This window comes from Carcharhinus amblyrhynchos, chromosome 24 (genome assembly GCF_965287045.1).
Source record: "Carcharhinus amblyrhynchos chromosome 24, sCarAmb.v2.hapA, whole genome shotgun sequence".
NCBI classification, from domain to species: domain Eukaryota; kingdom Metazoa; phylum Chordata; class Chondrichthyes; order Carcharhiniformes; family Carcharhinidae; genus Carcharhinus; species Carcharhinus amblyrhynchos.
Genome location: NC_137347.1, coordinates 29,141,844 through 29,155,713, shown reverse-complemented (window position 1 = coordinate 29,155,713; position 13,870 = coordinate 29,141,844). Strand labels below are relative to the sequence as shown.

The 13,870-nt window shown below is 39.6% G+C and overlaps 1 protein-coding gene across 2 annotated transcripts; it reads left to right on the top strand.

Moving 5' to 3' along the window:
* The first annotated feature begins 4,015 nt into the window (after positions 1–4,015).
* Positions 4,016–13,564, top strand: LOC145358029 (stathmin-like). Of its 2 annotated transcripts, none has more exons than XM_080211734.1 (5): positions 4,016–4,091; positions 9,619–9,705; positions 11,194–11,366; positions 12,308–12,499; positions 13,083–13,564. In XM_080211734.1, exons 2-5 carry the CDS (start codon positions 9,681–9,683, stop codon positions 13,137–13,139), a joined length of 447 nt encoding a protein of 148 aa, XP_080067860.1. In that variant the 5' UTR covers positions 4,016–4,091; positions 9,619–9,680; the 3' UTR covers positions 13,140–13,564. The 2 variants fall into 2 exon arrangements, with proteins under 2 accessions (XP_080067860.1, XP_080067861.1); XM_080211735.1 differs by lacking the exon at positions 4,016–4,091 and adding an exon at positions 4,682–4,745.
* Positions 13,565–13,870: the final 306 nt, after the last annotated feature.

Here is a 13,870-nt window from a genome sequence, read left to right as displayed (position 1 = left end):
TCGCGGGCCCCTCCTCCCTTCCCCCTTCCCCCTTCCCCATCTCCCGATCTCAGGCAGAGTGGCAGCAGACCCCCCCTTCCCACTCACTGATCTCAAACAGTGTGGCAGCGGACTCCCCTATCCCCACCTCCCCCCCCCTCTCCCCCACACCCCCCTCTCCTCTCCCCCACACTCCCCTCTCCCCCAACACGATCTCAAGCAGAGAGCCGTTGGACACTCGGCGCTTACCTCCTCACTAACTGGAGTGCCCGAATTGAACTTTTATAGAGCATGTCTGTTTTGCACTGAATCTGAATAGGTGGACGTGATGGTGAAGGGGGAGGTGCTGGTACGGTTGGGTGTGCAACCCATTAAGTCAATTTAAATGCATGTAAATGCAGTTAAATAGCTGTTGCACCTGTTTCGGATGTGGTCCCAATTGCAGCCATTTTTGGGCCTTGATAAAGGAGAACCGGTGCGGAAGGGGGCGCGGATCGTGCAACTCGCCTCACCCCTGAATTTACCAAGTTTTTGCATCTGAAGGTGGGCGCAACTTAATGGTAACATTGTGCCCAGAATCTTGATCACAGTTTTAGTGAACTCACATATTTCATTAAATGTTAAACCTGCATCCTGTAAGACTGTCTAGACTGCTCTGACTCTCAGATTATGCTCTTGTCTTGTACAACATGTATCAATATATAATTTATATGCCATATTACTCCTTCCATGCTTTCTAGAAGTGAGTCATTGTACTCTGGAAAATTCCTGAAGTGGGCACTGTGCCAAAGAGCAAGCTATTGAAACAGTAACAACTTACAAACATGATCAGCAATCTGGATTCTTTGTCCAGACCCAACTGATAAAATCCACTGTCTGCACCAAATTTGGTAAAGAAAGCAATATTTTCTAGTTTCGAAAGGCTCATACACATTGAGGCTATCATGTAGGTCTCGCGTTCCACTGAATTGTTTAGCTTTGTTAAATTCATACAGATTCTATAGAGCTATAGGACCATAAGCATTCCTGAGCACCATTTTATTGGCACGGTGACTGGTGAGATAATCCCTTGCTGCTGCATTTTTTTCAACATTGGCTCTATTCACTCTCCACAGACACTGTCAGACCTGCTGAGCTTTCCCAGCATTTTCTGTTGTTGTTTTGGATTCCACATCCACAGTATTTTGCCTTTACCTGATTCTGTTTCCCGAATTCTGTTTGTCTCACAAGCTGCCCTGCTTTCGCTAATATTAAATTCTCCCTGTTCTAAAAGAGGCTGGATAATGCTTCATCTATGACCCTGACTACAAACCTGTCATGAATCAGCTTTTTCTTCAATGTTTCATGATTACATTTCCCTGCCAGTAAATGGAGATCATTGCTAAATAAATCTATGCTTTCGTCTGGCGCTTGCTTTCTTTTGTTACATTTAGTCCTCTCTATTATTAAATAAGAGCAGAAATAAGAATTGGAAACTTGCTGGATTTCTTCATAATAAGTTGATAGTCTCATCAAGTGCCTGCTTTGCTATCATGCCACTAGTGATAGGTCAGATCCTACTGTATATGCTGTACTGACCTGGTCTTTTTGATCATTTTTGTGTAAACTTGAAGCAGTTCTGTACCTTAAATTATCCTACTTCTGTTATGAACCTCCCGCACTCTGAGATGGTTCTAGGGGTGATAGAGTGGATTGCATGCTTCTGTTGAATTCTGGAATTGTTCCTACGTCTGTGCTACTTTGGGCCTGTGCTCAGTTCACTGATGACCACTCTCTGGATCTGTATCTGAGTTTACATCAACTGCACCCGTGATGTTTCAATGACATTTTAGTGAATCTTTTGTTTTACTTCCTTCAAGGATCTTTCTTTCAGCCTTGCATCTTTTTAAGGTTTGCTGGGCCTTTTTCTCATGGACACCATGCTTTGTTATGTGGTTGGGATCTAGATGTGGGTTTTAGGGATTGTCTATTCTCTCAGAGTATGCTGCTTGCGTCTATAGTTTCACAAAACATCTTTATTTGTCACAAGTATTTATACATTTTAACCTCTTATGGAGTTAGAGATCACTTTCCAGATTTCTCTTACTTCTCAGTCATGTGATCTGAGATCATTATTATATTGGCATTACATGTGCTTCTGATGTTAACTCTTCACTCTGCACTGACCATTATTTATCTTTCAATCAAAATAGACTTTCACAATGCTATTTGTAGGACTTTGCTGTCGGTAAATTGGCTGCTATATTTTCTATAACAGTGGTTCACTTCAAAAGCACTTAAATGGCTGTGTTTTGCGTTGTCCTGTGATTGTGAAAGCAGTGTTCAGAATTATAAAAGGGCTGGGTACATCATCACTAATCTAACAAATGCCACTCTATTTTCACAAATGCTACTCAATATTTTGAATATTTACTTTTTGCAGCATTTGGAATTTCTTTACTTGTTATAAATTTCGTTGAAAAAGATAATGAAATGATAATCTTTTGCAACACAATTTGCATTGCATAGTAGAATAGAATTGAATCCCTACAGTGCAGCAAAAGGCCATTCGGCCCATTGAGCCTGCACTGACAACAATCCCACGCAGGTCCTATCCTCGTAACCCTATGTATTTACCCCACTAATCCCCCTGACACTAAGGTGCGATTTAGCGTGGTTAATCCACCTAAATCACACTTTTCTAAAGTTTAAAGTTTATTTATTATTGTCCCAAGTAGGCTTATATTAACACTGCAAAGAAGTTACTATGAAAATCTCTGAACCGTGGGAGGAAACCGGAGCACTCGGAGGAAATCCACGTAGACATCCAATGAATGTGCGAACTCCATACAGTCACCTGAGGATAGAATTGAACCCGGATCCCCGGCACTGTAACTGTACCACCATGCCGATTGCTAAGGACATCATAGATTAGGGGGAACAGGTGAGGGAATGGGATTGAAAACTTAACAGCCATGATTGAACAGCAGACTCGATGGACCAAATGGCTTAATTTTGCTCATGTATCTTATGGTCTCACCCCGCATATTGTGTGCTGCCTACTCTGGGATAGTTACACAACAGCTACATGCCCTCATATAGTCATACAGCAGCTTGCCGCCAATGGCAGGGCGCCAATGGTATCAGGTGGTGTGTTTTTGGCGGTTTTTATTCGGTAAATGGGGGGGTGCTTCATTGATTGAAAGTGGGTTTGTGCAGAGCGCGGGAGACAAAGGGAACGAGAGAAGCAGCAAGGGTAAGGGGGAAAGTGGGCAAATGCGGCAGCTCTATGCATGCACCCAATAGCTGGGATTCAATTTATAATTTTGTGGGAGAGTTTTAAGTTCAGTTTTGGTTTGCAAACAAATTGTTTTGTTTCATATAGTCAAGGTAGATTTTATTCGTGCAGGAATCTAGACAATGATTATCGGTGGAGATATCGCTGCCAAGGAACTGCACAACAGTTAGTTTACTGAGCTTCCTCTGCTCGATGTTATTGCAGTTATCTTTAGACATAAATTTGATTTCTTATTGTCATATGTATTAGCATACAATGAAAAGTATTGTTTCTGGCGCACTATGCAGACAAAGCATACCATATGTGAAGAAGGAAAGGAGAGTGCAGGTTTATTTGGTAGCAAAAGCCACTAGCTTTCGGAGCGCTGCCCCTTCGTTAGGTGATAAAAAAATACAGCCCTTTGTCATAAACTGACCAGAAGGGCATATGCGCATGCGCTTGAAATAGCTACAATTGTGACCACATTGCAACTGTGGCAGCAGTGACCAATGGGAAGACAGCGTTGCCTGGAGGGTGAGGCAACCAATTATTGAGAGCCAAGAAGTATTCTCAGCCAATCGGAGAAGAGGTTTTCCAATTGCGATCCAATAAATGTACAGCGTCCATCCTCGCTTACTCTGATTGGTGAGGGCTCTTGGAAAAGACCAATTGGATCGACGCCTTGTACCTCGAGACGGCCAACATGTAGCAGCTCACCGCCAATGGCAGGGCGCCGATGGTATCAGGTGGTGTGTTTTTGGCGGTTTTTATTCGGTAGATGGGGGGGGCGCTCCATTGATTGAAAGTGGGTTTGTGCAGAGCGCGGGAGACAAAGGGAACGAGAGAAGCAGCGAGGGTAAGGGGGAAAGTGGGCAAATGCGGCAGCTCTGTGCATGCATCCAATAGCTGGGATTCAGTTTATAATTTTTGTGGGAGAGTTTTAAGTTCAGTTTCGGTTTGCAAACAAATTGTTTTGTGTTTTTAAATGTGATCATTTGGCGCCAATGCAACAGATCAGTCTGGGAGCCAGCAGGCTAATTGGGGTTAATGTAGATCTACCGCGTACATAGTATTTCAGACGGCAATAATTTGCTGTAAGGTTAAAATGCATATAAGCGGCGTAAATTATTTTTTTTAACCTAAGTGGTGTAATTGGGTCTATGCGTTTTGAAATCAAAATTGTCCGGAGGTGTTTATTGAAATAGACACAAAGGGAGAGGGCGGTGGGGAGGATGGTGAGGGCGCTGTTTTGAGAAGATGTCGATTTGAAATACAATAAAAAGGATTTGAATAAATCTTCAGGTTTTTTGAGCTTTGGGAAACGAGCTTCTAAATGATCGTTTTTCAAACTGAAAAATTTGTGCAAGGCTGTATCATTATCTTCGCTTAAATCCGCTGGGGGTTAAACTGGGCTTTTTGTTATTGATAACAGGTTATTGTCTGGGTACAGTTATCAGCGGAGCAAGGGAGGGGCACCTTCTAAACCAGACATTTGGGGAGGGGGATTTAAGTGAGTATTTCTAAGTATCAGTTGCAGCACTAAATTTATATTTTAAAAGCTATATTGCAACAAGCTTTGCACCTGTTTGAATTATTAAAACATCGCTTTGACAATTTGTTGGCACACGCGTGCTTGCATGTTTGTTTTCCGCATGATCTTCAATTCCACTGTTTTTTGGGCACCAAGAAATAGTGACTCTTTGTTCCGAAATAACGGAATTGCTTTTCCTGCCTTAGCACAAAGAGGTCTTCTATGAAACGTTCCACACAAAAATGCAGACGCAAGCGCTTTGTTGAATTGCTGTGAAAATAGCATTTTTGCACCTTTTTTTCCAAAGCAATACTTAAAATGAAGTTTCCCTCTGCCCAGGGACAATGGGTCGCTTTGAATATACCTGTAATTTGAATGGGTGTGGTGGACCAGCATTTTTGAGTGGAATGGTGCTGTTGTATGCCGTTTAGGGCTGAATATCATCGCATTTGATTACAATTTTGAGAATCGTTTTTAAAAAACGTGTTTTCCTTTGCAGTGGCTGTTTTCCAATCCAGTTAGTTGGAACAGTTTTTTTAGCTTGGGTGTTGTCTACTGTTCGGTTTGCTCGTCTTGAAGCACTAAGGTTATCTAGTTGCACTGAAAAGCTATCTCTAAGATTTTTTAACTTTTTAAAAAAAAGACATTTGAATTTGGTTAAATGTAGTGAGTTGTCTGTTGTGGGGTATTAGGACATTAACATTTAAACTGGCACCATGACAACAGGATTGTATCATATTCAACAGAAGAACATGTTTCACATCTGCCAGACTCTTGTCTACTACCACCATTTTCTTATCTTTGGCTTCAGGTGGCGCTGGAGTCTTGTTGCTGTCTGCAATGTCTGTTTCGATAGGCTCCAGTGCTGAAATTTATCATCTCCTGTCTCCAGAGAGTAGCGAATGGGTTAAAGCATCTTATAGGCTAGGAATTGGTGGTGGTGGGGGGGGGGGGGGGGGGGGGGGGGCAGAAAATCCATTACATTTGAGATTATAAATGCTGCTTGAAACATTTCAGCAGCAACGAATTGAAGTTTTTTAGAATCGGTCCGACTCTGCCCAAGTATCTGAAGCGATCATTCGCATCCTATTGATAGGTGGTTAGTTTAAAAATAATGAGGGTGAGGACCCATTCACTTGAGAGTTCAGCATCTAGGAATGATAAACTCAGTAACATTGGTCACTTTGCGCTGGTGCCAGCTCCGTGAAAGAGCGATTCAATTGCTCGGTTTTTTTTGTTCATTCAAACCTATAAATCCAACGCTCAGCAACCTCAGTTTGTCGAAGCCCTCTGTTTAGGGAGGGACGAAGAAAGGAGTCACCACAAGACGGCGATAAAGATCGCCGATAGCATATCCCTCCAACTTGTCTCGTAGAAATGTTCCAGCTCACTGGTTGATCTCTAAATCCCAGTCCTCCCGTTTTTACGTGACAGAATCCTTCTCTTTCACCCCTATCAATACTCACTCAAACCAAGGTATAAACTTATTCGTAGTTGTAGAAATTTCCTTTACCAAACGAGAAACTCGTGAACCTGGTGCAGTGTCATCTATGGGCACAAGTGGGTCTTGCATTGAATGTGGAGTGCAGTTGTGCCAATCAATGACTTGCATCGTTGAAGACTGCCCTCTGACAAAATTCAGCAGTGCTCCATTTTTGCCACTGCAGAAGCTATTGCCTGGTTTGGTGATTACTGCACATTTCAGTCACCTAGTTATTGGGTCTGACATTGCTATTTCATGTTATCAGTCCTGTGTTTATAAAATTAAATGCTTTTCAGTTGAAATGTGCACATCTAATGGTTGTTGTATGCAGTGATTGCCGTGAGTGAGTCAATCCTCTTTTAAAAATAACACTTGTACACATTCATTGTCCAGGCTTTCAGTCTGTGGTACAGACTGGTCTTAGATTGGTCTCTCCTCTTGTTTCCTGAGCTGTGTAATGAATGTGATTTGCTGATTTGGAATTTTCCTCCAATGGGCTAATGTAATCTCTTTCACCACTTACTCATTTGAATAGACTAGTAATTTGCCTTCAATCTATTTTACACAAGCTGTGCTTTGGTATTCTTGTAGTTCTTGAACCTGTTCAGGAGCTGGCTATTGGAATCTGAATATAATTTTGATGTATGACAATGTATAAATACAGTTCATTAATTTATTTTCAGAATACATAGTGCAGTGCAACTTGAGTACTGACTGCATTGACATGGTAATGTAGATTCCAGTTCCAAATGCAACATATTAGATTTTGTTGAAAGGAATTTGGTAATCATGCACGTTCTGGTATAACTTGCTATTGAATTGTGCTGCTGTGCAAAAATCCAAAGGTGAATAATCAGCCTTGGATTTCATTATTTCAGTCATGCTGATAAATAGTCTGCCCATTGGCACCACAAAGGCATTGATTACAATCATTCTGTCTACAATCTCCCCTCACTTTTAAATGATTTTAAACACTGCCAGATACTACAGTTGCTATAACATTAAATTGCCAAGGGAATTTTTATTTTGATTCGTCAAACTGGAAAAACAAAACTGCTTTCAAGTAACATCTAATCTCTCGGTGACCGTTTTGTTTGGCTTCCGCCAGGCTGCATCTGGTCCTTTTTGTACATCCTCCCTTGTCTATTGACTGGCTGGTTCTTAATAACAATGGTGTTATTATAAATAATTGCATCCTCTGATTAGGAAGTTTTAATTTTGGCAAAGAAAATGCAAATTGTCCATGTTTAACTCTCCTGTTTTTGCTTGGGGCATAACAGTTGGAAATAAAGTTTGTTTTTAATTGTTACTAATCTTGAGGTGCCGATATACCACTTTCAGATGCTGTACAGCAACTCTTGTGGCTATAAATTAACTGCAAATTTCTTTGCCAGAACCTGTGTTGATGTATTGACAAGACATTTTAGGCTAAAAAGACATTTCAGTCTGTTTTTTTCCCTAGCCTCAACATAATAGTTCCTGCTTCTGACTGTCATTTCTAGACATGTTGGAAAGACAAGCAGGCCTACACAACACTTTGGCCAATAAATTGCATTAAAGAGAAATGCCTTATTGCTTTTGAGAGCTTTCAAGTAATACATATATTTGAGTTTAGAGTGAAAGATTGTGAGCATAAAACTGAAATCCCCATGGAGTACAGAAAGTACTTCACTAGTCAGTCTTGCAATTAAAAACGTTTTGTACTAACTATTTCTCTCATGATAGAGGTTCCAGCTGCTTTGCCTGAATTTGGGTTGGTTGTATTTGACAAATGCAGAAGTAGTACTAAATTAGTGTAATTTTAACCTGTCTGAACTGGCAGGGCATAAACATCAATGCAACATTACTCAGTACTGCACTTTGACCTTTTGGTGTCAGCATTTTTTTTCTAGTATATTGGGTTTAAATATGTCTCTTGGTCCAAACTAAATAATTCTAAACCTGGATGCTTTAAAGAGTAAACTACATAACATTACTACTTGGTGCATGCATACCTTAGAGAGGGAGATATACCATCTGCCAGTTGATTAGCAACTAAAATATTTAAGTAGAAAAGCAAAATATTTTAATTATTGGTAATCTGAAATAAAAATTGGCAATGCTTAGAGGCAATAGCCACATTTGTGTTTTGGGTCTCATCAGTACCTGTCCCAATGAAGGGTCACAAACCTGTAGTATTAACTCTGAAAGATCACAGATCTGAAACATTAATTTTCTTCCTTTCTGCACACAAGCCATCAGATCTGCTGAATATTGCTTCTATTCTGCTTTTATTTAAGCAATAGATCTTTAGATGCATGTTTTGACCCATGTTCTACTGATTGCTGATCTTGATCTAATTACCTGGGTTACTTACTAAGCTGAAACACTATGGTGCCTCTGGTGTTCCTACTTAATAAAACATTGAATATCTAATTTTGAGGTGCTGCTTCCATTTCTAGATTGCCAAATCTGCTGGTCTCTGAAATAGTAGCCATGTGATACTTGCCCAAATATTCCACTTCATGAGCCTAAGTCAAAGATTGTCTTGCCATAAGATCTGAATTTGACAGGCCTTGTACGGAGCCTATATTATGAAGAGGCTGACCACTTTGGGTGTTTTGTCAGTCAGGTTAAGCTCTTGAAATGAGTTGCATATGGGTTGGGTTGGAAGTGCAAGGAGAACAGAACAGGTCCAATTTCCCATTTCTAATTTTCCATGGATTTTAGGCAGAAGAAAACAGGTCCTGGTGTTTCAAGAATTTTTGCTCTCTAATGAATTGGAGGACAGAAGGCATGTTTTTTCTGGTTATGAAAACTTAATCCCCTATAGCCTTCAAGAGTGGACTTGTTGAAGTAGAATGTAGTTGTGGACATGCTAGAAATAACCACCTTGGGACTGCTTTTAATTTGCATTTAGATTGACTTTGTTTTTCATCTTGACTAGTTCTTGGGATCAACATCAGCTTTAGTAGTGGCTTGCTACAACAATGTGGGGAGGAGATGAATTGTTATCTGACCTAACTACAGGCAATTCTAATAAACTTGCCATATTGGATGTGTATTAAAATGTAGTAATAGGCTTTTGAAAGCAGACTGCTCTCGTTTATGGCTTTGCATACTATCTGATATATTCTTGGCTTCATTACTCCTGCAAACTTATGACTTTTAAGTTAACATTTCATCTCATTCCTGTTAATAGAGACTCAAATTAATAGTCACAGCAGGACCATTAACACGTATTTTTCTGTACATGTGCAGATTCAGACATGTAGCATTGATTTACAATATTTTGCTCTGTTGGCCTTGATTCTTCACAGGTTTCTCATGAAATATAAATAGTACTTTGGAAATTTACATTATCTTTTGTCATACTTTTTCTGATCACAGGCTCTGTGCACATTTGGACAGCATTGAACACTTGAAAAGCTATCAACCCGTCTTGTTGTATAATGGCATCGGCATCAGCATCAGCTGGTAAGTAAAAGGTGGAGAATAAATTGGACTTGTAGCCTAGAAATAGAGAAATGTTTTGAATGTTAGTCTTTCAAGGATTAATGTACTCCAAAATGGGTAAGATTTTAATAATTAGACTGATCAAATTTTATTTGTACATTTGCCCTTTCATTTGAGAGAATTTTAGTTTGAAACCATAAGATATAGGAGCAGAATTAGGCCATTCAGCCCATTGAGACTGTTCTGTCATTCAGTTGTGGCTGTTAAGTTTTTCAACCCCGTTCTCCCACCTTTTTTCTTGTAATTTTTGATTCCCTTAATAATCAGAACCTAATCATTTGTTTTAAATAACTCAACGACCTGGCCTCCACAGACTAATTTTACCACCCCCTGGCTGAAGAAATTCCTCCACCTCAGTCCTGATGGGTTGTCCCTTTTTACTCTGAAGCTATGCCCTTGAATTGTAGTCTGTCCTAAAAGAAAAGCACATCTTCCACATGTCCACTCTATCGAGGCCTTTCTGTATTCTAAGTTTCAATGAGATTTCTCCACACCCCCTCCCCCTGAAAATAACTGTCCTTCTAAACTTAGTAGAGATCCAGAGTCTTCAAAAGCTCCTCATATGTCAAACTTTTCATTCCTGGGATCATTCTTGTGAACCTCCTAGATTCTCTCCAGGGTCAGCATATCTTCCTTAGATGTGGGGGCCCAAAAATTGCTCTATTCCAAATGTGGGCTGACTAGAGCCTTGTAAAACACATCAGTGATACATCCCTGCTTTTGTATTCTATTCCTCTGGAAATTAATGCTAACATTGCATTTGCCACCTTAACTACCAAGTCAATCTGCAAGTTAGCCTTAAGATGATCCTGAACTTCGTGTTTCTGAATTCTCCCAGTTTAGAAAATAGTTTATGCCTCTTCCTTTCAAAGTGCATAACATTGCAGTTTCCTCATATTGCCACTTATTTGTCCACTCTTCTAACTTATTCAAGTTCTTGTATAAAGATCGTGGTATCTTGCTGGAAGAAGAGTCAATTGAACATATTCCACCGGTTACAGCACTGCTTGGTTTATACTCTTGGTTGTAATATGCTGTATCTTTAAATTCTAATTGAGAAAAATGCAGAACTAGATGATCTGACAGATGGTGAGGTTAATCTTGCTGAATTTTGACTTTCACATGTTACTATTCACAACAGCAAAACAATACTTAATTGTCACCATTGCACAATGTTGCTTTGTCAACCATAATAAACAATGTCTTGAGACGTACTGGATCCAGTGATCAGTGGGCAGATTCAACATTTAACTAGTTTTGTACATTATTCAGTTTAGAATGTTCTTATTGCCTAGTTATGTCATCAAAATTGTATGCCAAATCTAAGGTGTAATGTTTTTGTCATAATATAGCTTTGCCTGACTTTGTTTGCTTTTTTGAAATTATGCACTAAATTGAGGTCCAAGATGGAAAATTGCTGTGATGCACTGAATAGATATGTGTTCACAGATATCAAGGTGAAAGAATTGGACAAGCGATCTTCTGGCCAGGCTTTTGAGTTGATCCTGAGCCCACCAGCGGCTGAAGCCATTCCCGAGTTTCCTCTCTCTCCTCCGAAGAAAAAGGACCTCTCACTGGAAGAAATCCAACGCAAACATGAAGCTGCAGAAATCAGGCGAAAGGTACATCAGAGAAACTGTTTTCCTAGTTGAGCTAAAACTGCATTATTTGAGATGCTGGAAAAACCATTTATTGTTGGTGCTGCTGGATTGAATTTGGCTATCACCCTTTGCTTTGCCATATGCAGAACTGTGTAGGGGGTCTCCAGGAAGACTACTTTTCCGTACTTGTAGCAGTTTGAGATACCTATTGTATTCTATGTTTTCCTTGCTGACTGGTTTCACTGAGAAATCAATAGTTAAATCTATTGATTGTGAGTTTTTGTCTTAATGTTAACAGTTTGGCAGCATTACTAAATGCCAAGTATAGAATTTCAAAAACATGAAGATCTGGTAGCGATGCTTGGAAAGTAAGACCTTAATTTGCAGTGAACAATAAAGGCAAAAAGAATAAGGTCTTCAAAAACCTGGACATGTTTGCATTCAGTGGTAGATTTACAAAGGACAACATTGGGTTCCATTCTAAAAGCTTTTCTTGCACTTTTTTCAATCAGTGCTCTGCATCTTTCCAAGCTTTCATTTAGCTGCCTATTTCTACCTCCCCCTAAAGAAGCTGTTCATCTATTTCCAGTTTTGACCAAATGGTAGCTCAACTGGATCTCTAGTTAGTTCAAAGATGTGCATCTACATGCACTTGTTCTCCATGTTACATGAACCTGTTGGAAATCTGCAAGATATTCCTTTGGTAGTAGGATGTCATCAAATGATCCATTTATAATAAAAATATATTGGAGTTAGCTGAATATGGGACTGCTATCCAGTGAGTTTGCTACAGAGACTACATAACCAGCTTAAGGTAGAACTCTAGAAGCAGTTCAGATATGGTGTATAATATATGCAACTGTTTACACTTGGCGTTAACGGCAAAAGAAAATAAATCTGGGCACCCACGTTTGATTTGCAGTGCAGTTTTCTGATTGTAATTATATATTTTTTCCCTTAAGTCGCATGAAGCTGAAGTGCTAAAGCAGTTGGCTGAAAAACGAGAGCATGAAAAGGAAGTGCTTCAGAAAGCTATTGAAGAAAACAATAATTTCAGGAAAATGGCAGAAGAGAAATTGACCACCAAAATGGAAGCTAATAAAGAGAACCGTGAAGCCCAACTAGCAGCCAAATTGGAGCGCCTACGAGAGAAGGTAACATATAACCAAATTGAAGTCTTGTAACACAACTGCTATCTTCCTTGTAGATTTGAAATTTAATCTTTACTTGCAATGGAATCGTCACTTAAGTCAACTATTGTTTATTTTGTCCTTTTGAGAACTTTGCTGCTTTTTGCTTTAATGATGCCGTTGGTCTACAAGTTGTCCTTGTGAAGGACCAAGGAAGGGCTCTTGTGAAGGACCCTTGCCCTCAGACTGACACTATATCTTTTTGTTGTTGTAATACTCTTATTAATTCAATACCATTATCTCCCCCTTTAATTTGAAGCTCAGGTTGTCTATAGTAATAACTTGTACTATTTCTGCAAAACTGTTTAAAAGTTGGTATAGACCAATGAATAAACTGTTGCCTAATACTGGTAAAAACAAATCTAACCTGCTGCCTACTTTTTGTGTCTGCAAAGCATGTGACTAGTTACCAGTGCCAATGGTGAATGCTTGTGCTTAAACATACTTGTCTGTGATGATTATCTCTTCTGGGAAAAGGAAGACTTCAGTTTTTGTTTTGATCCTAGGGTAATTTGATTTCAAAAATCTATTTTTTTTTGCTTTTTAGGAAAAGAGGATGGAAGAAGTCCGAAAGAGCAAAGAAATCAAAGAAAGTGAAGACTAACTTGTTGTCCCTTTTTTTTGTTTGGAATTTGATGGTTTTCAAACATCCAAAGATGTTTTTTTAATGGCCAGTGTGTTAACGGGAACTCCAATTTGTAATAATGCTACAAGTATACAACTGCAAGCCAAAAGCTGACCAGAAAGGAAGCTTGTATTTTGTATGCTTTCCACCTTTTTGTAAGCATTTTTGTGGGTCCCATTCCTCCCGCATCCCATGTAGATATGTGGAGCTCCTGCATTTTTTTTTCTACAAGTAGTGAATTCAATGGGATTGCTGATTCAAGTTATTCCTTTTGTGAAAATGTGTAATTTCAAGCATGCTTTACTGATGTGTTACACGTCTAGTCTACAAGTGTGTAACTGTGTAAACCTGCCTAATATGTTGCATCTGCCTTGATTTCAATAAAACTGCACAACTGCTGTTGAGTTTTCTCTTTTCATTCAAGTACGTTTCCTACGTAGAGCCACTGCAGTAACTTCATTCATGTTAACTCTGGTCATGCCCTACTAATAAACATTCCTCTATTTTGCCTAGTTATGGAGATTCAATTCCTCTGGAGCCCAGGAGAGCCTCACTCTGTCCAGAGGGCACAGTACCAATTTGATCGTGAATAAATGCAATCTGTTTCCATCTACTCAATGTTCAAGCTCTGGACATGTGACTGTGATGCTGCAGTTACATGTTAACCCATGTGGTGGAGAACCGTAGCTGAAGGAAGTGAGGTGTTTGAG